The sequence below is a fragment of the Chelonia mydas genome, chromosome 1 (assembly GCF_015237465.2).
Source record: "Chelonia mydas isolate rCheMyd1 chromosome 1, rCheMyd1.pri.v2, whole genome shotgun sequence".
NCBI classification, from domain to species: domain Eukaryota; kingdom Metazoa; phylum Chordata; order Testudines; family Cheloniidae; genus Chelonia; species Chelonia mydas.
Genome location: NC_057849.1, coordinates 198,225,251 through 198,249,952, shown reverse-complemented (window position 1 = coordinate 198,249,952; position 24,702 = coordinate 198,225,251). Strand labels below are relative to the sequence as shown.

The window sequence follows — 24,702 nt, the reverse complement described above, 5'->3', positions numbered from 1 at the left end:
ATGATGATGGGAAAGAAACAGTTTCCAAGGAACTGCCACCAGTATTGATTGACAGCATGAGCAGTGGCCAAGGATTGAATGGGCCAGTTGCAGCCCAACTTTACAGGCCCGTGGCTAGCTTCAGGTCATTATTGACATGTGCTCTGGGGTTGTGTAGAGGATTCATTTTCCAAGGCTGCCCAACCAAGAACATTTTGGGAAAGAAAAACCAAAAAGGATGTATTGCAAATAATCAGTGTGACGGGCTGGACTCCCCCCCACCCCTTTCTGGGATGCCACTGGATGTGCTGGGGTCCCACTGAGCCTTCCTGTCCCACCAGCCTGGGTCCCCCCGACTCTGTGCTGCAGTGTCAGGCTCTCAAGCCCCTGTCCAGCACATGCACAGGTAGGGACACACCTAGCTGTAGAATCACACATAGTCTGTGATCAGCTCTGTGTGGGAGGGCTCAGCTAGGGGAATGCCCAGCTCTCCTGAGCACACACCCTCTCGAGTGTAAACGCAAAATGATATTGTTTCGCACTGTATAGAGATCTACATAGCATAAGCTCATAAAAATCGCCCCCTCCCTCAATGTGGAGGGAGATATGCACAGCTCTTTGCCCCCCGCCCCTTTGTTGCTTCAGATGCTTTCAGCAGTCTTCCTTCTTGGGCGGGGAGGCAATGGAGAAGAGCCCTGATTGACTCACTTCCCAGCCTTAAGTAGGATTTACATACAGCGGGAATCCTTTGTTTCCAGTGGAAAAATACCAGCCTTGTCCAAGGTGGTACTCCATACCAGGTGACATCATCACATGATCCTGCAGTGTCAAAGCAACATCAAAGGAAGCTTCTCAGGAAAGTGGGAGATAAAGTTCTATTGTCCTTCTTAAATGGCCCATTGAGGCTGATTGCCTACCGTGTCGTGGGCGTTCCCCCAAGTACACACACAGCTGTAATTGTTACATAGTCAATATTCCTAACTTCAGATACAGAAATGATACATGAATACAAATTGGATAATCACATTCAGCAAATCATAACCTTTCCAATGATACTTTACATGACCCATCCTGCATAAAATATATCTTAGTTATGCCATATTCATATTTTCACAATATTTCTGTGAAGAATATGGGGCATAGCATCACAGTCAGTATGTGTTAAATGAAGGGGACATTAATGTTTTCTATAAATCTAATCAGAAACCTTCAATTGTAATTGTGATAATGCCCATTGATTAACAGACATTAACAGTGGTTTAATATCTAATGGATGCCACACAGCAATTGCTGTTCAAATATTAGTTAATATGCCAGTTAATATTCTATTAGTATTGAATTAACACTTCTGACACTCTGAGCATCGTCACATAAATCCTTATTAATGTGAACTCAATAAGGCTGGATGATCCATACAGCAGATAGATAGGTGCATGTGTATGCATGCACCAGGATACCTAACCTACTTTGATATATGTTCTGAGAGAACCAGGACTTGGAATTTCCACATTGGTACATGGATTTTCTCTGACAGTTTTAGAGGAACAGGTACACCAGAGAGAGTAGCTCAAATCCATTTCACTTACTCATCCCATTTCTCTCTCTCTCTTTTTTTTAAATTTTGTTAGCACTGTCCATTACAGGGGAGCCTGCAAGGTTATTAGAACCTAGCAAGTGACCTGCCTTGACCACTGTGCTCCACTGATGATCTGACCCCTGGGTGTCACCAGTGCAGGATATGCTGTGACATACAAATTTTAATTTCCCAGGGGCAGCATTTCTTATGGCAGCTGGCAAGTTTGTTCTGTTCTTCCTTAACACATGGCTGGACCTAGCTGTCTAGCTGCCCTTGCTTGGCTGAAGATGTTTGTCTTCAGTGACAGGTAAAAGCCACGGTGCATTCTGTGCTCACCTGGGACCAAGCCTGTACTCCCCTGGAATGGATTTGTGGAACATACTCACTCCTCCCTCACTGCTGCTCAGTCTTCTGTCACTAGTCTGGGGTGTCACCTTGTGGTGGAATGGCTGCTGTGGCAACTAAAGGGCAGTATACATATCCTTCCAGTGGTAGCAAGCCTTGGAAGATAAAGCTAAACATTGGGGTAGGGCTGAACATCCTACACTGGTGAAGAAGTTAAGAGGCATTAGGGAAGCAAGGATGGCTTCATGGTTAAAGCTTATCCCTGGAAGTTAGGAGACTTGGGTTTTACTCCTGGCTTGGCTACTGATCAGCAGTTTGATGCTGGGGAAGTCACCTAGGGCCAGATTTTGGGGAAAGGACTTTCATGCTGCGATGCTGAGTGTCACGGAACCAAACTTGGAAGAACCTAGAAAATCACATGGACAACACTGTAATCCACAAAGCTGAGTTAGGTGCATAGGGTCCTTATACAGTGGGGGGGGAGAGAGGTGCCTAAAAATATAATCCACAAAAGCCAATGTGCTAGGTGGGGAGCTGCCTAAGCTAGCTAATGGGAGATGTCGACTAGAAGAGTTTGTTGTAGGTCCCGCCCCCTCAAGGAGATAGGTACATATGTCCCGGTTGCAGGAGCATCTGTCTGTGCTATCAATCCCTGAATAGGAACCAGCTGCCTGCAGTCAGGTGTCTTAAGCACCTAAACTGGTTCTTGCGGGAATGAGTTAGGTGCCTGCCTTCCTCCACACAAGATGACCGATGGTGGTGCTGGTGCCCACCTCATAATTTGTATCTCAGTAGGTAGAGCCCACAACTGGGATGTGGGAGACCCAGGATTAATCCCCCCCTCTCTGCCACAGGGGGAGAAAGGATTTGCTCAAGGGTCTCCTACCTCTCAGAGCTCTGGGATTTTCATATGTAGAGCTCCCTCAGTCTCTCCTGTTGAAGCTGTTTCCCTGTGGATAATTAATGAAAGAGCGACTGGAGGGTGGGTGCCCCAGTCGCCAGGCTACAGAGTCAGTTTCTCTCTCATTCCATGGCCCAGTGACTATTTAAGCCTCTGACCATGTTTATGGGATTAAGGCCTGCACGCGATTTCGGCAGCTGAATGCCTATCTTCCTTCAGTTCATGAATTGTTCTGAGGTCCAGACACCTAGAGGGAGGCAACAGTGTGCATGTCCCCAGGATCTAAAATTTAGGCACCCAGGGAATTTTAACAGTGCAAAGTTAGGCTCTAAGTGAGTTTAGGTGCCTACACGGTTAAGCAGCAGCCAAGTGGGAGTTTCAGAATCACAGTGGTGCCAGGCACAGGAACGTAGGTGTCTAACTCTGGAGTTTAGGTGCCTGCATTGCTTTGTGGGTCGCACCCGTGGTGCCTACAGATGCAGCTAGGAACAGTGGGATTTTCAAAAGCACCTAAGTGACGTAGGCATCTAACTCCCATTGTCTTCAGTGTCAGCATTCACCTACACAGGTGCTTTTGAAAATCCCATTAGGTGCCCATCTGCAGCTTTAGGCACCAAATTAGGCAACTCTGGCCTGGCCCTTAGCCTCTCTGTGGTAATAATACTGATTTATTGCACCACTGGATAGGAAGGCAGCTTTCATGAATGTGAGTGCAGCATTTTGAGATCCTCGGGTGAAAGGCATTAGAGATGGGCAGAGGGTCACCAATAGTGTGATGTGTTACCAGCTCTCAGTCTCAGCGCCTTCCTCAGATGGTTGCTTTCTGCTCCTGTTACTAGGATTACAGTCTGAGGTGGCATCATTCGTTGACATTGCGTGCTTCGAAGCTGCCTGATCCACTGCCCAGATTGCTAAACGCAAGTGACGCCAGAGTGATTCCTCTCCCTGGCCCTCTTTCTTAGTGAAGAGGCAGATTTTAAAAGAAAAACAATTCCAGCTGTAAACTCGCCTCAGGGGAAACGTGCATCTGGATAGAAGAACCAGCTCGGATTTGGGCGAGTGAAGCCTCGCTGGCCTCTCTTAGCTGGAAGTCAGTTACACAGGCTGGAGTCTTTGGGCTGCACCCTCCAGGCAAACGTTAGTCAAGCTCCTAGCTTAACCAGTAGCATGGTATCGCCACACAGCATGGCATTCCTACTGCCTGGAACTGACTCTAGAACAACTCAGAAAGCTTCTGTGGGCATGTTTGCTAGAGAGGAGTGCTGGATATGGGTGGAGTCACATAGCTGTGTGCCTCAGCATAATCTGAATGAACCGCGTTCAAGTGGAGGAACTTGGAAAATGTCTGATCCTTTCTAAGAGGCTGTTTGAAAACCTACTATCAAATATTTGTCTTATCATTCGGCAACAATCTTCAGCCTCTCTCTTTCTCTCTTCAGTACAACATTTGTGTGAATAGTGCTGATGAGAAGTGCTGGCCTCTTTGAATTCCCACAGACAGGGGTGGAGCCGTGAGAGGTGGTGGTGTGACAGCCTCGGAGATTGAACTCCTTTATATGTCCGCAGAACGGGCACAGCCTGGGTAGCTTCAGGGCAAGCGTCCACCCATTGCTTCATCCATGTGTGTCTTAGCCCCATAGTCACGGGAACTAGGAGTGTGGGGGGTGTACAGCACCCCCCAGTTTTTGTGCGGGGTCCCGGCCCCGTGCCCTTACTGGACCCGTGCCTGGGGCTGCGCTCCCAGACCTGAGCTATCAGAGTGCCTCCATTCCTTACCACTGTATAGAGGTTTCCTGTTAAATTCGGAGATAGTGGAACCTACAAGATGACTTATACAGGGTCTAGATGAGGGACCTCGGCTGTCCTTTCACTATTCGTTGTGCTTTAAGAACTTTATTTTCAACATATATGGAAAGTCGAAGTGTCTTACAGCTATAAACCTGCTCCCTCTAACGTGCAAGTTGACTGGTGATTTTGGAAAGAGGACTTTTCCTCTCAAAAGCTGAAGTGGCAGCTCAGTCCGGGACCCGCACGTGCGGCCCCGGCTGCAGGACCCGCACCCAAGGCTCTGTTCCTGGCCCCGCACCCAGGGTACTGGCTGCCACCAGCCCCGCACTCAGGGCTCTGTTCCTAGCCCCACACCTGAGGTACCGACTACAAGACCCGCACCTGGGGTTCTGCTCCCACCCCCAGCTGTGGTCTCAGCCTCAGCACCCTTACCCCTGTCTGCGTTCCCCCCCAGGCCTGGAGCCAGCTGTAGGGGATGGGGGGGCTTGGACAGGGATAAGGGGGGTGCAAGGCAAAAAGTTTGGGGACCACTGCTTTCAGCACCCCCACTGGAACGATTTTTACAGCACCACGGCTCAGCTCTGCCCTGGAGGGGATCCCTGCGAGGAAAGAGAGGGGAGTTCAGTCCCTAGATCCCATTCAGTCTCAGCTGAGACTGATCATCAGTACGTGCCCTCCGTCTGTTTCTTTCATATGGTCAGAGGGTTGAGATGGGTATTTGTACAGAGCCAGTGCCTCAGCTAAAGCTGGGTTTGACTGTGATGGCTCGTCTACCATGGATAAAATAATGAAATCATTGTAATGTAGCTGCAAGGGCTGTCAATCCGTCCTCCCTCCTGCAGACCCCTGCTGCTATTGGCAGCTGGGACTAGGGCCATGACAGGTGGTGAGCCAATACTGTCGCGCCTCTGTGTACCATACCCACCTGCCCTCCACCCTCCCCTCACTTGCTCACCTGCCACGTGGCATTATAAGGACACACAGCAATTGTCATGGGGGGTGACAGTGATGTCCCTGCAGGCTTTCTCTATCATTGGTGTAGCACACATGCACATATCCATGGCATATATATCTGCATGAGGGGGACATCTAGTTTTCCCCAAAGCCTTTTCCGTCAGGGCGGTGTAAGGGAGCAGGTGGAACATAACCCTGGGGGCACAAAAGTTGGGGGATGGAGGAGGTAGATCACATGATGCAGTAGCTGTTCTCTGCGCAACAAACCCAATTCTCAGTTCTGACCTCTCACCACCCTCAGGCTGAAAGGGGGCTGGGAATATTGAGTCTGTTGTATACTCAGTCTTTGGGGGGGGCGGCACGTGAAGGAGAGCTCAACAGTCTTCAGCTCCGTCTGCCCTATACCACTGACAGGATCAAAGGGAAGCTGGAGGCCAGGATGCAAGCCCTAGAGGCCCTCAGAATGCCCCTTTGGGTGTGAAAAGCCCCTACGAAAGGAGAGAGATAGCAGGGCCCAGGTAACTCATGCCTCCTCACATCTCCTTCGTGCCATGATCATTTCATATTTGTAAAGCACTTTAGTAATGTGGCTGATGTAATAAGTGGTGGTGATGCTGATGCTCTGAGACTGTTGGCAGGCCTGGATCAAGTTGCAGAATCCCATGGAATGCCGGAAAAAGGAAGGAGCCAAAGTGGAGTCTTAGCTGATACCCCAATCTCTGTTCTCACCCTCAACAGGTGTTATGTAGAAGACAGAAGCTCCAAAGTGGCCTGGTTAAACCGTTCTGGCATCATTTTTGCTGGACAGGACAAGTGGTCCCTGGACCCTCGGGTAGAACTGGAGAAACGAACCCCTCTGGAATACAGCCTCCGGATCCAGAAAGTGGACGTCTATGATGAGGGGTCCTATACATGCTCAGTGCAGACACAGCATCACCCCAGGACTTCCCAGGTTTATTTGATTGTGCAAGGTAAGAAACAAGAACAGGGAGCGGGCAAAGAGTGGAGGTGAGGGTCATTTCTTTCTGGGGAATCTGTGTTGTAAATGGCTGGAAGAGAGCGTAATTCTCTCCCAATTCTCAGTTCCGACCTCTCACCACTCCCAGACACCAGTGACCCAGTAAACTGTGGAACAAGCAATATAGGCTGTGTGTGGGCAATTCCTTTAGTTCACACCACATCTCTAGTGTCATCTTCCACTGTGATACCCTTGACCTAACACTGCCTTGCTTACAAAGGCTTGACACAGCAGAGAATGTTGATGACACTGGAGCTGTTCCACTGTATTCTAGGGCTGGCCCTGGCTGTACTGACACCTAGGCAAATACTTTTGTTTTTATACCTCTCGCCAGAGAGACAACATACTAGCTGCCTCATCTCTTCTCCGCCTCTTTCCCCAGGTCATCTTCATCACTTTGCCTTCCCCTTTCCATTCCCCACTCTGCATAGGGGTGGAAAATTTGTGTTTTGACTAATACCTTGTACTTTGGGGATTCACCCTTAGAGGGTTGTGGCTAAATGTCTCCTCCTGATAGTGGACACACCTTCCAGAGTCACGGCCCCTGTGAAACATGGTGTCTGATGTGACTGCCAATCCAGTTGAAGGCCACCTGTTTCTCAGCTACCAGTCTACTAATTCTCCATGTAAGGGTCATGGAGAATCAGAACCCAGGTGGCCCAAATTGGTATTACACATACATACAATCCCTCTTAAATATGTATAAGGTGGGGCATGGCTTAATTACATACTACAGACATGTTCAGATTTTGCATTATCTTTCACTCAGCAGTTGGCTATTTCTTCAAATTTACTAGTAACCCAAAAGGCTGTAGATTTTATTTTGAGATTCAAAACAAGACGTTTCTGAAAGCTCCAGCCTCTCTTTCTGTGGTGGTGGCACCTGGCAGATGCAGTGCTAATGAGGACATAGAACATGTACCTGCAGTGTATGGTTTGTATGTGTATTCAGAGATGATATTCTACAGGTGAATTGTGTGAGTCAAAGAGCTTGTGACATGTGCAGGCATACACACACACACACACACACACACACACACACACACACACACACACACTGTGGTTTTCAAGACTTTTGTGACTGTTTATTGGACGACAGTGTGTACAAAGTGCAAGTTGCAAAGCCAAGATGTAGCCTGGCTCATCACTCTCTATAACTGCTAGGGTAGGGCAAAACTAACAAGCTGTAGTTTTTTTTTATTGCTGGTGAAATCAAATAACAAGCAATTTCCATTTACCCACCAAGAAAAATGCAGGCACAAATGAATTTTAGAGCCAGGAACATGTATTTTTAATGTTGATCATGCAGATTAGAGATGGGCGCACAGAATAAAGTTGAGATCCAGAACTCTGTTTCCCCTTGAATTTGTCTGTGCTCTTTGTGAATTGTTCCAAAGCCACCAAAATGCATGATTCAGGCCCAGTGCAAGTTGACAATGCAGCCATGCATATTTATTATTAACAACTCTTGCAGTTTGATAAGCAGTTTGATAACAAGTCTCATGATGTGTGTTACATACTGTGGTGCAATCGAGGCCATTGAGGTGTTGTGTCACCATCAGCCGTGTAACCCTGGTTGCCTTAAATGCTCTGCTGCTGTGGCTCACAGCCCAGACATCAATAGCCAGCAGACAAGCATGCCGTATCCTGAGTGTCTGTGTGCTTTGCAGCTCTGGTTCAGCATTCTGATTCCAGCAGCCTGCTTGTTACACCCCAGCCACACTCTGGCCTCCACCAGCCTTGGTTACACTTGGCAAGATGACCCCAACAATCCCCAGTCTTGAATTTTCCCAAAACCATGTGCTCTATAATGTCCAGCCCTTTCCTGGACCATTCAGGGGGATAAAATGGTTTGTTTGCTTCTTTAAAAAGAGAAAATGCACAGCTTATCACTTCAACTGGAGTTACCTGTCACCTGAATTCACACACAGCACTGGGTTGGTTTTGATTAAAAGTAAAACAAGTTGTTTGATTAACAAAAGGAGATAGGATTTTAAGTGAGTCCAGGTATGAAGGATAGAATTGGAAATGGTTACAAGAAAATCAGAGTGAAAAACGCTTTATGTAGGCTAAGACTTAACAAAATTACAAAGTAAAGGTTCAAAGTAAAATTCTTACCACGCTACCTTCTAGCAAGATAGCTGATCACCCCATTGGTCGGGATCTCCCACAAAGTCCAAAGTACTCGGTTCCTTTGTCTTCGTAGGAGAAAGAGTGAGTGTCATCAGCCCATTTGAAGTGAGTGTCATCAGCCCATTTGAAACACTTTGCACTGTCTCAGATCAGCTGCACTTTGTATTTGTTATTAAAGACATTTCTGTTGACATGGAAGGCACATCGTAAAGAGAAGTTACCTCTTAGAGACAGTGTGCAGTGTAGTTGTAGCCGTGTCAGTCCCAGGATATTAGCGAGATAAGGTGAGTGAGGTAATAGCTTTTATTGGATCAATTTCTCTCTCACACCAACAGAAGCTGGTCCAATAAAAGATATTACCTCACTCACCTTGTCTCAGAGATTGTGACTGCACAGTTCCAAATGTCCTCTTGGATTGTTGCTGTTTTAGGGCCATATCCTACAATTCTCATTCTGACATTATGTTAATGGAGACATTTCCATAATCCTTATTTGTTCCCCCAAGCTTGCATACATACAGACATTACATTCATTAGCGGGAATCAAACTTAAGACCATCAGCCCTAAAAATGCAAGCCTCTGTGACTTGAGGTACACAAGAACATATGTACCTCGTGTTCATACTGGGGCAGACCAATAGTCCATCTAGCCCAGTATCCTGTCTTCTGACAGTGGCCCGTGCCAGGTGCTCCAGAGAGAATGAACAAAATAGGCAATTATTGAGTGATCCATTCTATTGTCCATTCCCAGCATCTGGCAAACAGAGGTTACAGAAACCCAGAGCATGGTGTTGCATCCCTGCCCATCCTGGCTAATAGCTATTTGATGGACCTATCCTTCATGAACTTATCTAGTTCTTTTATGAACCCTGTTTTAATTTTGGTCTTCACAGCCTCCCCTGCCAGCAAGTTCCCCAGGTTGACTGTGTGTTGTGTGAAGAACTATTTCCTCTTTTTTTTGTTGTTTTAAACCTATTGTCTATCAATTTCATTGGTTGAACCCAAGTTCTTGTGTTATATGAAGGAGTAAATAACATTTCCTTATTTACTTTCTCCACATCAGTGAAGATTTTATAGACCTCTTATCATATCCCCTCTTAGCCCACTTTTTCAAGCTGAAAAGTCCATCTTTTTAATCTCTCCCTAATTATTTTGGTTGCCCTTCTCTGTACCTTTTCCATTTCTAATACTGTGTGTGTATATATATATTGCAACGGGGTGACCGAACTGCACACAATATTCAAAGTGTGGGCATACACTGGATTTATATAGTGGCATTATGATATTTTCTGTTTTATTATCTATCCTTTTCCTAATGGTTCAAAACATTCTGTTAGCCTTTTTGACTGCCACTGCACATTGAGTGGATGTTTTCAGAGAACTATCCTCAATGACTCCAAGATCTTTCTTGAGTGATAACAGCTAATTTAGCCCCCGCCATTTTATACGTATAGTTGGGATGATGTTTTCCAATGTGCATTACTTTGCATTTGTCAGCACTGAATTTCAACTGCCAATTTGTTGCCCATTCACCTAGTTTTATGATCGTCCTTTGTAACTCTTTGCAGATTGCTTTGGACTTAACTATCTTGAGTAGTTTTGTATCATTTGCAAACTTTGTAACCTCACTGTTTACCCCCTTTACCAGATAATTTATGAATATGTGGAACAGCACTGGTCCCAGTACAGATCCTTGGAGGCACTGCTATTTACCTCTCTCCATTCTGAAAACTGATCATTTATTCCCACTCTTTGTTTTCAATTTTGTGATCCATAAAAGGACCTTCCCTCTTATCCCACGACAGTTTACTTTGTTTAAGAGCCTTTGATGAGGGACCTTACAACATTTTTCTGAAAGTCCAAGTACACTATATCCACTGGATTACCCTTGTCCACGTATTTGTTGATCCCCCTCAAAGAATTTGAATAGATTAGTGAGGCATGATTTCCCTTTACAAAAGCCGTGTTGACTCTTCCCCAACAAATCATGTTCACCTATGTGTCTGATAATTCTGTTCTTTACTATAGTTTCAACCAATTTGCCTGGTACTGAAGTTAGGCTTTACAAGTCTATAATTGCTGGGAGCGCCTCTGGAGCCTTTTTACAAAAATTTGCATCACATTAGCCATCCTCCTCATCTGGTATAAAAGCTGATTTAAACGATAGATTACATACCACAGTTAGTATTTCTGCAATTTCATATTTGAGTTCCTTCCAAACTCTTGGTGAATACCAGCTGGTCCTCGTGATTTATTACTGTATAATTTATTTAATTCATTACTGTTTAATAATTCCTTCAGCTCTGAATAGATAGTTGGTTGTTGTAATTGTTGGCACCAGCCTTTAGAGAGAGACATGATCAGAAACAGAGAACCAACACATAGCAGTTGCAGGCCAGATCCTACAGTTCTTATTCACGAAAACTCTGATTGGCTTTAGTGTGTGAAAATTACTGTCAGATGTACCCTTTTGCCATTATGCATTGCTTAGACCATATGGAACTTATTACCTTTAGAATCTAGAGTGACCCTTCATTGTTTCAGTGTGGAATGAAGACGTATTTGTTTTCACTGGATTTTAACCAGTTTAAATTTATTAATAATTCGACTTGGTGGATTAGCTGTTTCCCCCTTAAATTAAGTGTGTTTGTGCTGGTGAACGGTGAATCACTGAAAGCACCAGAGAGTGAAATCCTTTATTTATCCACAGAACACACAGTAGCAGGGCTGGCCACCCCATGTGTACACATCACTCTGCCAATGGACCTCAACCTTGACCCAGAGGGACCTGCCTCTAAGGGGGAAAGTGGAATGCTGCTGAGTCTAGTGATAGGAGGGCATTTAAGGCCAGTTGTGATGGTGATTTATGTGCTGTGAACACTTCACCAACAGCCATTCCAACAGACCTTCCAAACAGCCATCAGATAGTAACAACATCTGAGTGCTACTGACCTCAGGCTCAAACTAGTGTTCTAGAGTCTGACTCCATTTCACATTACTAATCCCATAACCATCTGGACCCTTTTTGCACTTTTCTCTTTAATCTTATTGTAAAGCACCTTGAGCTGCTCCTTCAAACAGGATGCTGTGAAAGTTCAAATATTTGTTGCTGTAACAGGACACCATGAGGATAAAGCTTGATTGGTCTGTGATGTCCTCCAGTATGGGAGTTCTGATCTCAGTTTACTTGTGTCATCCCTGACTGAGTGCATTGCAGGGCAGGGGGATGGCGATGGCAGAGCAGTTTGAAGAGGCTTAATGGTCCGTTTTCTTCACTGACCAAAAAATAAGGATTCATGATCACAGGCACCACCTTCTAGACATCCATCTACTCCCAATTTTGTGGGCTCAGACTTTGCTCTTGATTTTGGAGGGAGTTTTCTGAGCATTAAAGTAGGGAAACTCTTACATCGGATTTCAGAGTAACAGCAGTGTTAGTCTGTATTCGCAAAAAGAAAAGGAGTACTTGTGGCACCTTAGAGACTAACCAATTTATTTGAGCATAAGCTTTCGTGAGCTACAGCATCCGATGAAGTGAGCTGTAGCTCACGAAAGCTTATGCTCAAATAAATTGGTTAGTCTCTAAGGTGCCACAAGTACTCCTTTTCTTCTTACATCAGAGAGTCTTCATTAGGTAAGAACTAGCGCAAATAACTCTTTCTTGACACAGACTCTAGAGGGGTAGTGACAAAGGATTTGGTGACAGATGCAAAGAGTGAAGTTACCATGGGAGGTTCAGTTTTCTGGAATGGAGAGAGAGAGAATATCATTTTACTAGGGGGGACTGGGAAGAGACAGGATTAGCATACTGGGAGGGATGGGAATGCACAGAATTAATTTGCAGTGAGACTGAGCTACACACAGGTAGGGTGACCAGATGTCCCATTTTTATAGGGACAGTCCCGTTTTTTGGGACTTTTTTTTATATAGGCGCCTATTACCCCGCACCCCCTGCCCTGTTTTTTTACAATTGCTATCTGGTCACCCTAGACACAGGATCAGTATGAAGGGGGAGGAGTAGAACTGAAAAGAAAGAGGTTCATCCCAGAATCAGGCGCACAGGGTTTTTGCTGCACAGTTGTTGATATTTCACTAGACTGTAAGTTTCCACAGACAAATTAGTCTAGAATTCCAAACGCACAGTAGCAGTGAGGGTAGTCTTCCCAGTTTTTGCTTTGTGGTTTTATTTTTGCCTAAGCTCAGAAATGGCAGGAAGTTGCACCTGGTATTTCACAATTTGCCAGGGAAGGTCCCTGGCACTCCACATATAACATTTGTATTGCCTCCCCACAGCACCCTACTGCCTCCCCACTTTTGCTTCCCTAACTATGGGCTTGACTGACTGCACTGGCTGGTCTGTTACCAGGCAATGTAGGTTTGGGGTCCGTGATGTGTGTTGGATCATGGCATTTCTTGATATGCAGATCACCACAGGGCGTTCTCTTGGAGATATTTCAGTGCTCCTTTTACAGATGCAGGCTGACAGAAATATGACATTGGGGTCCTGGTCAATGACTACAGCTCCTAGGTGCTGCAGTAATGCAAATAATAATAATGATTGAGGCCTCTTTTTAAAATGGTTGTTATATGTTTGGAAAAATCCACATAAAATATGTGAAACATTTCCCAGGGATACTTGAGTGTTATTAGCCAGATCCTAAGCTGCTGTAAATCAGCATGACTCCATCGATTTCAGTAGAGATACTCCAGTTCATAGTCAGTGCTTACAATTCTGTATCTGAACCCCACAACCACTGGTCGTCAATTAATGATTGTCTCATATTGTTTCCTGTTTCTCTCCCATCTGTCTCCCTGTCTCCACCTGTTGTCTTATGTCTTATATCTGGGGCAGGCACTGTCTTTCTGTCCTGTGTTTGTGTAGCACCTTGTGCAACGGAGTTCTGGCCCATGACTGAGGCGCCTACGCACTGCCATCACAGATATATTAAATAACAATAATGAGGCCAAAGTCTGCTCCCGTTTTCACATGCTGAAATATCAGTGATGATATGGGCACAGCAAAAATATGCAGACTTGTTGCATGCATTGAGACCTGGGTTCTTGGTACAGTTAGGGTGACCAGACAGAAAATGTGAAAAATTGGGACAGGCCTATATAAGAAAAAGACCCAAAAATCAGGACTGTCCCTATAAAATTGGGACATTGCCACCAGTTGTCACGGAGTCCAATGGGCGATGCTCTGGAACTGCTCCCCATGAAGCCAGTCAGGACTCTGGGGCAGTCGCCTTTCTGTGAGCAGCCTGTCTTCAGGACACACAGCTCACACAGCTTCCACCTTCCTGGGTCTGACCTCGGAGCATTCAGCATCCTCTGCCCCTCCGTGCGCTTCCCCCAGCGAGTCCCTGGTCATCCTAGGTACAGTTATGCTACTCAAGGAATACGCTCCTCTTCACTTCCCAAATTAATCTTTTATGCAGCATTCCTTTGTGCTATTCAACAGTTGCAGGCTCCCAGTCCCAGCACCAAGCGGTGGCTGCCTGTCAATGGCGGGGGAGCGATTTGTGTGCCCTTTAGGATTCTTTGGGGATAAATGCTTGTATAAATGCAAATGATTATTGTAATCACTATTAGTAGCTTGTCTATGATGGCTCAGCAGCTTGAAAACCTGGAAACGAACAATAATTAAAAAATCCAAAACCTTTTGAAGAAATCTTTTCTACTTCAAAAAAATGAGAAAAGATACATAGCATGCTCCCCTAGAAACCTGTGAGTCAACCTGCTTTTTCACTAGCAATACAGATGAATGCTAAGGCTAATCACACTCCAAATCTTTAGGTGTCATATCAACTTTTCCACACCATTATCTTGCTTTCAGTTTTCTTCCTTGTATTTAAAGAAAATACTGTTGGGTCAAATTTGGCCAAGTTTCAGTTTTGTTTGAATAAGATTTTAATAAATCCAAATGAAGTGTTTCCACACACACACACACACACACACACACACATATATATATATATATATATATATATATATATAAACACTTCAATATAGATATATTCCACTGGTGCCTGAGGACTCAGTCCTGAAAACCCTCCATGCAGAAGACTCATGTCGGTGTCGCTTGTAGTTCCAAGCCCATAGAGTCCACTGGATCAGGGCCAAAGTTTCTGGCCTGCAATGGTGCTGTCTATGTACATTGTAGCCTTCTGCTAGAATATGACAACCTGGGGTGAAATCCTGGCCCCATTGAAGTCAATGGGAGTTTTGCCATTGACTTCAGTAGAGACAGGATTTCACTTCTAAAACTAAAAGCAGTTAGAAACTGACTGCAAAGTAAACCAAAACCATGGGCTGTTCTTACCATCACAGCCAAAAACCACCCCCTTCAATCCCAACCCCATAAATATAAAAAAGTATATTTTAGTTTTAAAAATTCTTTCCATTTTAATGTTTTGAGGTGGAATTAGGGACAGAAATTAGCTCTTTTGGAAAATATAGTACTTTTAATCTGGCAATATCTCTTTAAATGTAGGCTGAAGACTGGGAAAAATGGTGTCTGTGTCCTACTTTTTTGCTGTATGCATGGTATATGCTGGAACAGAAGAACGGCTATACTGTGACAGACAGACGATCCATCTAGCCCACTATCCTGCTGTCCTGTCTTCTGACAATGGCCAATGCCAGATGCGTCAAAGGGAAGGACCAGAACAGGGCAAGTTATCAAGTGATCCATCCCCTGTCATCCAGTCCCAGCATCTGTCAGACAGAGGCATAGAAAAACCCAGAGCATGCAGTTGTATTCCTGACCATCTTGGCTAATAGCCATTGATGGACCTATCCTATCTAGTGTTTTGTTTCGTTTTTTAAATCCAGATTTAGTTTTGGTCTTCACAGCATCCCCTGACAACAAGTTCCACAGGTTGCCTGTGCTTTGCGTGAAGAAGTACTTCCTTTTGTTTGTTTTAAAAATGTTGCCTATTAATTTCATTGGGGGACCCTTGATTCTTGTGTTATGAAAAGGGGTAAATAACACTTCCTTATTCACTTTGTCCACACCAGTCATGATTTTATAGACCTCTATCATATCCCCCCCCCCCCGACTTAGTTGCCTCTTTTCCAAACTGACCGGTCCCAGTCTTTTAAATCTCTCCTCATGTAGAAGCTGTTCCATACCCCAATCATTCTGATGCCCTTCTCTGTACCTTTTCCATTTCATACCTATCTATCTGTCTATTTGTATTGCAATGGGATGACCAGACCTGCACACGGTATTCAAGCTGTGAGCATACCCTGGATTTATATAGTGTCATTATGATATTTTCTGTCTTATTATGTGTCCCTTTCCTAATGGTGCCTAACATGAATGGTGCATATAGGAGGCTGGGGCAGGTTCAGCCTCCCCAGAAAAGACTGGCCACTCGTGAGGGCAAATGCCGCAGATGTGGCACAGATCACCTCCCTTTGGAGGCAAGCCAGCCTGCTGCCTTTGGAGTGCCGGAAACAAAGCTCCCTAGAAGTGGGGGGGCCACTGGCACCCAGACAGTGGCCCTGTCCATGCTCTTCCCCAAGACCTCACCCTGTTGAGCCTCTTCCCCTGAGGGCCCACCCTCACTCCGCCTCTTCCCCTGAGGTTCCCCATGCCTGCTGCTTGCTCCTCTCCACCACAGGCAGGCCTTGGGGGAAGTGGCAGACAGGAGTGAGTGGCCAGCGGGCTTGGGAGGGCCTCGGGGGAAGATGCAGAAAGGAGCAGGTAGGCGCGGGGAGGACCTCAGGGGAAGAGGTAGAGAGGCGCGAACAGCAGGTGGGTGGGGGTTGGAGGAAGAGGGGGGTCTTGGGGGAGAAGGCAGAGCAGGGGCAGGTGGAGCAAGGGCGGTGCCTCAGGGGAAGAGGTAGGGAGGGGCCACGATCCAAGCACTGGTGGCCCCTCCTCACCTCCAGGGAGCTTCCAGTGCTCATGTGTAAGCTTCCCCAAATGGAAGACTCACACGCCACCTATGGTTCCTAACATTCTGTTCGCTTTTTTGGCTGCCACTGCACATTGAGCCAATGTTTTCAGAGAACTATCCACAGTGACTCCCAAGATCTTTCTTGAATGGTAACACCTAATTTAGACCCATCATTTTGTATGTATAATTGGGATTATGTTTTCCAGTGTGCATTACTTTGCATTTATCATCACTGAATTTCAACTGCCATTTTGTTGCCAGTCACCTAGTTTTATGATACACCTTTGTAACTCTTCACAGTCTCCTTTGGACTTAACTATGTTGAGTAATTTTGTATCACCTGCAAACTTTGCCACCTCACTGTTTACCCCGTCAAGCTTCCTTCCCCACTCTGAACTCTAGGGTACAGATGTGGGGACCTGCATGAAAACCTCCTAAGCTTATTTTCTCCAGCTTAGGTTAAAACTTCCCCAAGGTACAAACTATTTTCCTTTTTCCCTTGGACTTTATTGCTGCCAACACCAAGTGTCTAACAGATATATAACGGGGAAAGAGCCCGCTTGGAAACGTCTTTCCCTCAAAAATCCTCCCCAAACCCTACACCCCCTTTCCTTGGGAAGGTTTGATAAAAATCCTCACCAATTTGCGTACGTGAACACAGACCCAAACCCTTGGATCTTAAGAACAATGAAAAAGCAATCAGGTTCTTAAAAGAAGAATTTTAATAGAAGAAAAAGTAAAAGAATCACCTCTGTAAAATCAGGATGGTAAATACCTTACAGGGTAATTAGATTCAAAACATAGAGAATCCCTCTAGGCAAAACCTTTAGTTACAAAAAGACACAAAAACAGGAATATACATTCCATTCAGCACAGCTATTTTCTCAGCCATTTAAACAAAACGGAATCTAACGCATATCTAGCTAGATTACTTACTACGTTCTAAGATTCCATTCCTGTTCTGTTCCCAGCAAAAGCATCACACAGACAGAGAGAACCTTTGTTTCTCCCCCCTCCAGCTTTGAAAGTATCTTGTCTCCTCATTGGTCATTTTGGTCAGGTGCCAGCAAGGTTATCCTAGCTTCTTAACCCTTTACAGGTGAAAGGGCTTTTCATCTGGCCAGGAGGGATTTTAAAGGTGTTTACCCTTCCCTTTATATTTATGACAACCCCGTTACCAGATTATTTATGAATATGTTGAACAACACTGGTCCCAGTACAGATCCCTGGGGGACACTGCTATTTACCTCTCTCCATTGTGAAAACTGGCCATTTATTCTGACCCTTCATTTCCTATCTTTTAGGCAGTTACGGATCCATGAGAGGACCTTCCCTCTTATCTCATGACAGCTTACTTTGCATATGAGCTTTTGGTGAGGGACCTTGTTAAAGGCTTTTTGAAAGTCCAAGTACACTGTACCCAATGGATTACCCTTATCCACATGTTTGCTGACCCCCTCAAAGAATTCTAGTAGATTAGTGAGGCATGATTTACCTTTACAAAAGCTGTGTTGACTCTTCCCCAACACATTGTGTTAATTGTTTACAGCCCCCAGGTGTTACCGTTTATGATTCTAACCAGTTTGGGCCCCACTGGTCCTAATTCTCCCCCCAGAATCTTGTGCTTTTCCCACATGACTTTCTGTATCCACCTGTTGCCTCTCATTTCAGATTTAGATTGTAAATTAATTGAGGCAGGGACCATCTTTTTGTTATGTATGTGTACAGTGCCTTCAGATGCTACCATCATCATAATAATAATATACTACTGCTAATAATAATAATGAATAAAACATAGTATTTAATAATAGGTTTGGGCATTTTCTTGTTGGGATACCCTCTTCTTCTTTATCTCAGAAGTATCATAAGTGCTCACAGATTAGCAGTACTTCCGGACCTACCAGTATTTTGAGGGAATAATGATTTTTGTCATATTTCCTATATAGTTTCTAAAATGTCAGTGGTGAATTGCTGGGGGGAAAATGACCTCCAAAATAACAGAATAACAGCTTAGCTTAATAAAGTCTGAGATTTCTAGTTAGGAGAAAAAATAACTCACCAAATGTACACAGAACAAAATAGACATAAAAGAAGCAGATATGTAGACAAAGGGCTTCCATTTATTGAGTGTTGTGACAGGGAACACTTGCCCAAGACAAAACCAAGGCTTTTGAAGTATGTTTTTTTTTTTAACATTAGGTTAAAAATTTACATCTTTAATAGAAGATGGGGAAAGTGGCATGGATTAGAGGCACAAAGCAGCAGCTGGATTGTACCCGAGAAGGAAACAAAGGAAGAGTTTGGTATTCTGGAAAATGCAAAAACCAGAATTGCTAATAATAGTAGCCACGTGATCAGATTATCAAAACTCAAGTTATCAGCAATAAAATTTAAGATAAATGGAATGTAACTCTGTTTTATAAGTTTCATCAAAGTATGAAAAACTGAAAATAAATAGTTTTTTTTTAACAAAAAAGGCAGATCAGGAATGTTTGCTGAAGGACTCTGTGGAAGATTTAGACACGGATTATGTGGATTATGTGCTTTCTAAACCCTTAATTGAAGGGCCGGGCTCCTGAGCCTTTAACACAGGTTTCACTTACAAGGTACTGCTGATATCACAGTCCTACCAGTTCCCCAGTCATCCACGGAATATTCCAGGAATAAACAGGTTAGAACAAACTTCAGTTTCTAGTGTAAAAACACAAGCAAGGAGAAAAAAGAAAAGTCTTTAAAAAAACCAGGCCTTTTTGACATACCATAGAAAAGGTTTCTGCCTTTTGTAGGTTGCCATTAATATTTAAAGGAGAAAAATTAGGAGGTTAAGACAGGAGAAGCCCTTTTGCATGATCCAAGATCTGGATTTTGGAGACACGTTTTAGTTTAATTGAAATAATCTTGTAAATGGTATTCAAGAGGGAGATTGGCCTATAATGAACAGGGTGATCTGCAGGTTTGCCAGGCTTTAAGAGTGCAATAATCTTGGCTTCTCTCCACACAATTTCACTGGTCTCCAGGATATTGGTGAAAAGCTGCATCATCCATTTCCGTGTCAGTGGATCCAGGTTATACAGGAACTTGGGATAGATACCATCTTTTCCTGCTGCTTTTCCCAATTTCTTGGCTGCATTGATCTCCTTACTTGTGAACGGTCCAGACAATTGGGAAGATGGAGCGCATGTGGACATCACTATAAGGTGGATAGAAAGCTGGCTAGATTGTCGGGCTCAACCGGTAGTGATCAATGGCTCCATGTCTAGTTGGCAGCCGGTATCAAGCAGAGTGCCCTGGGGGTCGGTCCCGGGGCTGGTTTTGTTCAACATCTTTATCAATGACCTGGATTATGGGATTAATTGCACCCTCAGCAAGTTCGCAGATGACACTAAACTGGGGGGAAAGGTAGATATGCTGGAGGGTAGGGATAGGGTCCAGAGTGACCTAGACAAATTGGAGGATTGGGCTAAAAGAAATCTGATGAGGTTCAACAAGGACAAGTGCAGAGACCTGCACTTAGGAAGGAAGAATCCCATGCAGCGCTACAGGCTGGGGACCGACTGCTAAGCAGCAGTTCTGCAGAAAAGGACCTGGGGTTTACAGTGGACAAGAAGCAGGATATGAGTCAATAGTGTGCCCTCGTTGCCAAGAAGGCCAATGGCATATTGGGCTGTATTAGTAGGAGCAATGCCAGCAGATCGAGGGAAGTGATTATTCCCCTCTATGGAGAGGAGGCACACCTGGAGTATTGTGTCCAGTTGTGGTCCCCCCCCCCCACTTCACTACAGAAGGAATGCGGACAAATTGGAGAGAGTCAAGCTGAGGGCAACAAAAATGATAAAGTGGCTGGGGCACATGACTTACAAGGAGAGGCTGAGGGAACTGGTCTTATTTAGTCTGCAGAAGAGAAGAGTGAGGGGGGATTTGATAGCAGCCTTCAACTACCTGAAAGGGGGTTCCAAAGAGGATGGAGCTAGGCTGTTCTCAGTGGTGGCAGATGACAGAACAAGAAGCAATGGTCTCAAGTTACAGTCGGGGAGGTCTAGGTTGGATATTAGGAAAACCTATTTCACTAGGAGGGTGATGAAGCACTGGAAGAGGTTACCTAGGGAGGTGGTGGAATCACCACCATTTAAGGCCCAGCTGGACAAAGCTTTGGCTGGGATGATTTAGTTGGTGGCAGAGCCAGGGGTTGAGCAGTGAGCACCCCCCCAGCACATTGGACCTCATCTACTGTTCCAAACAAGCACACTGTTACTGACCCAACAAGCTGTCCCCGCCCTGGTTTCAGTGGACCACCCTAAACCACATCTGAACAAGCCATGGAAGATGTGGCCACTTGATGGACAAGTAGAAAATCAAAGACTCCCTTTAGTGTGACTGCGGTGAGAACATCCAAACCATCGAACACACCATGACACACAGTGCCCCAAGTATTGATTCAAAGGTGAATTGGATGACATCCACAACATCACAGAGGAGGCATTGAAATGGCTTATGGACCTACAACTGCATCTATGGAGCGTTGCTCTGCAGATGCCATGCACATGCGAGAGAGAGATTTAATTGAAATGACCCAGATTTATTGTCTGTGGGGGGAAGAAGGCTTTTGGCAAACTATTATCTTTTTTTTGTTGTTGTTGTTCTGCACTCTCCCTGTCAGCACTATGCAGAAAGTATGTTAGCCTTTATTGAAGCAGGGAAACAATACATTTGAATTCGCGGAGACAGAGGTCTCATGCTGCAGTGATTTTAACATAAGGGCCTTTTGGGTGATCTTGGTTCAGATAGTTCCCGGGTTACAAAACAAATGAGTTTGTTTTCACTAGAATAGCCGGGGGTGCTGTGAGACTGAATGTACATTGGTGTAGCTGTGTGTGAGGCATCCAGAACTGTAACAGCAGGGTGAGCTACAAGTTAGGATTCAGGTGCATTGGAGGGTATGTGGGCCCAGAACAGGACTATCAGAGGGTGCTACGCACCAGGATTGAGGTGCATTGGCAGAGTGAGGGGCGGAGGGTAAAGCTTTTCTGTATCCATGACTCCCCAGCACATTGAGATCTTGGCTTTATTGTGCACCAGACATAACCACCAATGTATTAAAAGCAGACTCTAATTGGCAAAGTAAGAGGAAAGAGCCATACAAAGGAGAGGAGGGAGAAATTAAAGATGCAGACATGAATTCCTAAAGGCCATCACTCGTGCCCCAACTGCAGCAACTCTTGTCTTACTGAATCCCTTCAAAATCTTCATCCCCTTTGGACATATGTGGATATATCTCTTGGGCAGCCTGCTTCTTTAAGTGCAAGGAACAAATTATCTTGGAGCAGGTGGGATGAATCACCCCAAGTAACTACAAAACAGACATCCTTACACAGAGTCTGTATAGCTTTGACTCTGTACAAATCCAGCAATAAACTATAGGATTATGAATTTATATAGCTCCTGTTTCATGATTTTATCAAAAAGAATAATCCATTTGTTGATTGACAGGATTGAGATTAAATGTTTATAGTGAGATCACTCTTGACAAGGAGGCTCAGGGTACCTCTCTGCTGCCCAATCCAACATATCCTAAAGACTTGTTAAAACACAGCAGCACTAGCTGTGTTACGATGCAGTTTGCTTTTGCTTGTGTGAATTTGACCAATCCATGGTATAACCATATTACAGAACCATGCTTACGGCCTTGGAAAGATCAGGGACCAAATTTGCCATTGAGGTCACTAGGTGCCATACCATCTAGGACTATAACAATTTGGTCCTGATGTAACAAATCCATGTCTGTAGATACTTGCTCTTACTAGATAAATCATTTGCAGACATGCACATACTTTCCGTGGGAGCCAAGGCTAAAATCCTCTTTCACCTTCAGAAGCACAAGCCCCTGCTCTCTGAAATGAAGAACTACACCCTTACCCAACCTATTACTGGATCCCTTATCTTCTAGTATGGGCCAGCCACTAGATTATTCACTCAGTCATGCACAGAAAACAAATAGACTACCTTGTCTACAGAGGAAAGACCAAACTGTGCCATAGTATGAACTACTGCTTTATAGCACGATCTCTGACACAGTCAGTCTGGCAACATAAACTCTTTGCTTTGACCATAGCCTGAACTTTGTGTCTTTAACAACACAATACTCTCACACATTGATCTGTTCTATAGTAGATAATGCTTTTGTTTATAAAAACTGACTAATTAAGTCCCTCAAAATGTCTGTCTGAATATAAACTCCTGCATTCTCAATAAGTGACACGTACCGCTCCAGGATACTCATTCAAACGTTGTCATAAGTTCTCACAGGCTTGCAGATGCAGCACCCATCTCCTCCTTCCACCACCCCATTCCCTTGGTTCACGCTGAGCCAGGAAGTAGGACATTCATCTGAAATGCTTCTAGATTTCCGGCTTACAGTGACCTCAACCCAGCAATGCACTTGAGCACATGCTGAATTTTAAGATGTGAGTAGTTCTCTTCTCTTCTCTTCTCTTCTCTTCTCTTCTCTTCTCTTCTCTTCTCTTCTCTTCTCTTCTCGTCTCTTCTCTTCTCTTCTCACCACCACTCTAGTAGTATCTGAGCTCCTCCCAGAAGTGCACTAAGTGATTTAACCAGTGTTTGTCACCTATGGTTCTTTCTTTTTCTCTCTGAAGGGAAATTATATGACATTTTAAAAAAAATCTGTATTTATTTATTTGTGTTTGCTGTACTATGTTTGTTTGTCACTGAAGGCAAGGTCAAAAATTGTGCCTTGCACATGGGAGGAAAGTGGTGATGTTTGAGGCCATTCTTAGATCCTGTAGGTAGGAGTTTGTTCCACAGCCTTGGACTGGCTCCCAAGAAAACTCTGCCTCCTGAAGAGACAAAATTTAGCCTTGCAGTGGATGGTTCCATTGTGTTTGAGGGAGTGAAGTTGTCAACCACAGTCATCATGCTGGAACACGAAGGGATCTTTAAGATCCCTGGGACCAATGAACATCTTGAAGATAAGGACAGTGTAACAGGGTAGCTGTTCCCTGAGGATAGACAAGTCCCAGCTGCCCTGAGCCAGAGCAGGTGAGTCAGGTCCAGTCAATTAAAGAGGCCTAGGCTACACCATTTAAAGAGACTAGTGGCAGAAAGAGGAGGGATTGATTGAGACAGGGTGTGTCGGTGGCAGGAAAGCCACAGTGGAGTGGGGCTAATTCCTGTGGTGGGTTCCCTGGAACAAGGGGCCAGGTGCTCAGGGTCATAGCCGTGAGGTGCTGCCGCAGATTGAAAATCGAGCTAGTCAGAACTGGGAACCTGCCAAAGGCTCCTGAGAAGGGTGGAGCTGAACCCTGAAAGTAAGGACTGAATTAAAGACTGTTTTTCTGTTTGTTTGCTGGCCTTCTGTAAAGAAAATAAATTTCCTTGCAAGGGACTGAGTATATATTTTGGAGCTGGAGAGAAGCCCTGCCCAGTGACAGACAGCTGGCATGAACTTGACTTGATATTATATGGGAAGCCAGTGTAGAGAGTGGAGGAGAGGTTTAATGTGTTCATGGCAGTCCATGTTGCTGAGGAAATGCACTGCAACATTCTGTACTAGCTAGTGTTTCCTAAGGGCTGATGCCTTCACGCTCAGGTATATTGCATTGCTAGAGTCCAGACAGGAGATGACAAAGACAACTGAGGCCAGGTCATTGTCTGCCAGGATGGGATGAGGTTTCCTAGCCAATTAGGGATGATAGAAAGCATTACTTGCAGTGCTTCACAGCAATGAGGAATCCAGCAGCAATGCTAAACTGTGAACTGACTTAACCCATTGGGATGTGTATTTTCAGCCAAAGGAGAGACTGCACCATGGCTGCAAACTCCTCATAGTGTTACCCTCTGCCCAATGGCATCCCCTCACTCTTGTTCAAGTTCAGTTCCAACCAGTTGTTTTTCATCTCTGTGCTGAGCTGATCTATGGTGGCAGTGGTGTTGCTGTAAGATGCGAAGGACAGATGGACCCGTGTGTCTCCTGCATGTTGATTTCAATGGAACTGTTCATGTGCTCAAAATCAAACACATGATTAAATTCTTTGTGGGCTTGAGGCCTAAGAGCTTAGAGGGAGCTACAGCTATATGGAAATGTTCAG

At 44.8% G+C, this 24,702-nt stretch overlaps 1 protein-coding gene across 9 annotated transcripts in view; it reads left to right on the top strand.

Moving 5' to 3' along the window:
- LOC102937877 (limbic system associated membrane protein) overlaps positions 1-24,702 on the top strand; it is a 1,332,442-nt gene that overhangs the window by 1,080,216 nt on the left and 227,524 nt on the right. For all 9 annotated transcript variants that reach the window (XR_005226814.2, XM_037909177.1, XM_043538686.1 and 6 more), the window contains one exon: positions 6,282-6,514. Coding sequence is in view for 8 of the 9 variants with exons in the window: in XM_037909177.1 (XP_037765105.1) it covers positions 6,282-6,514 (233 nt within the window). In the remaining variant the exon portion in view is untranslated. The remainder of the gene's footprint in view (positions 1-6,281; positions 6,515-24,702) is intronic.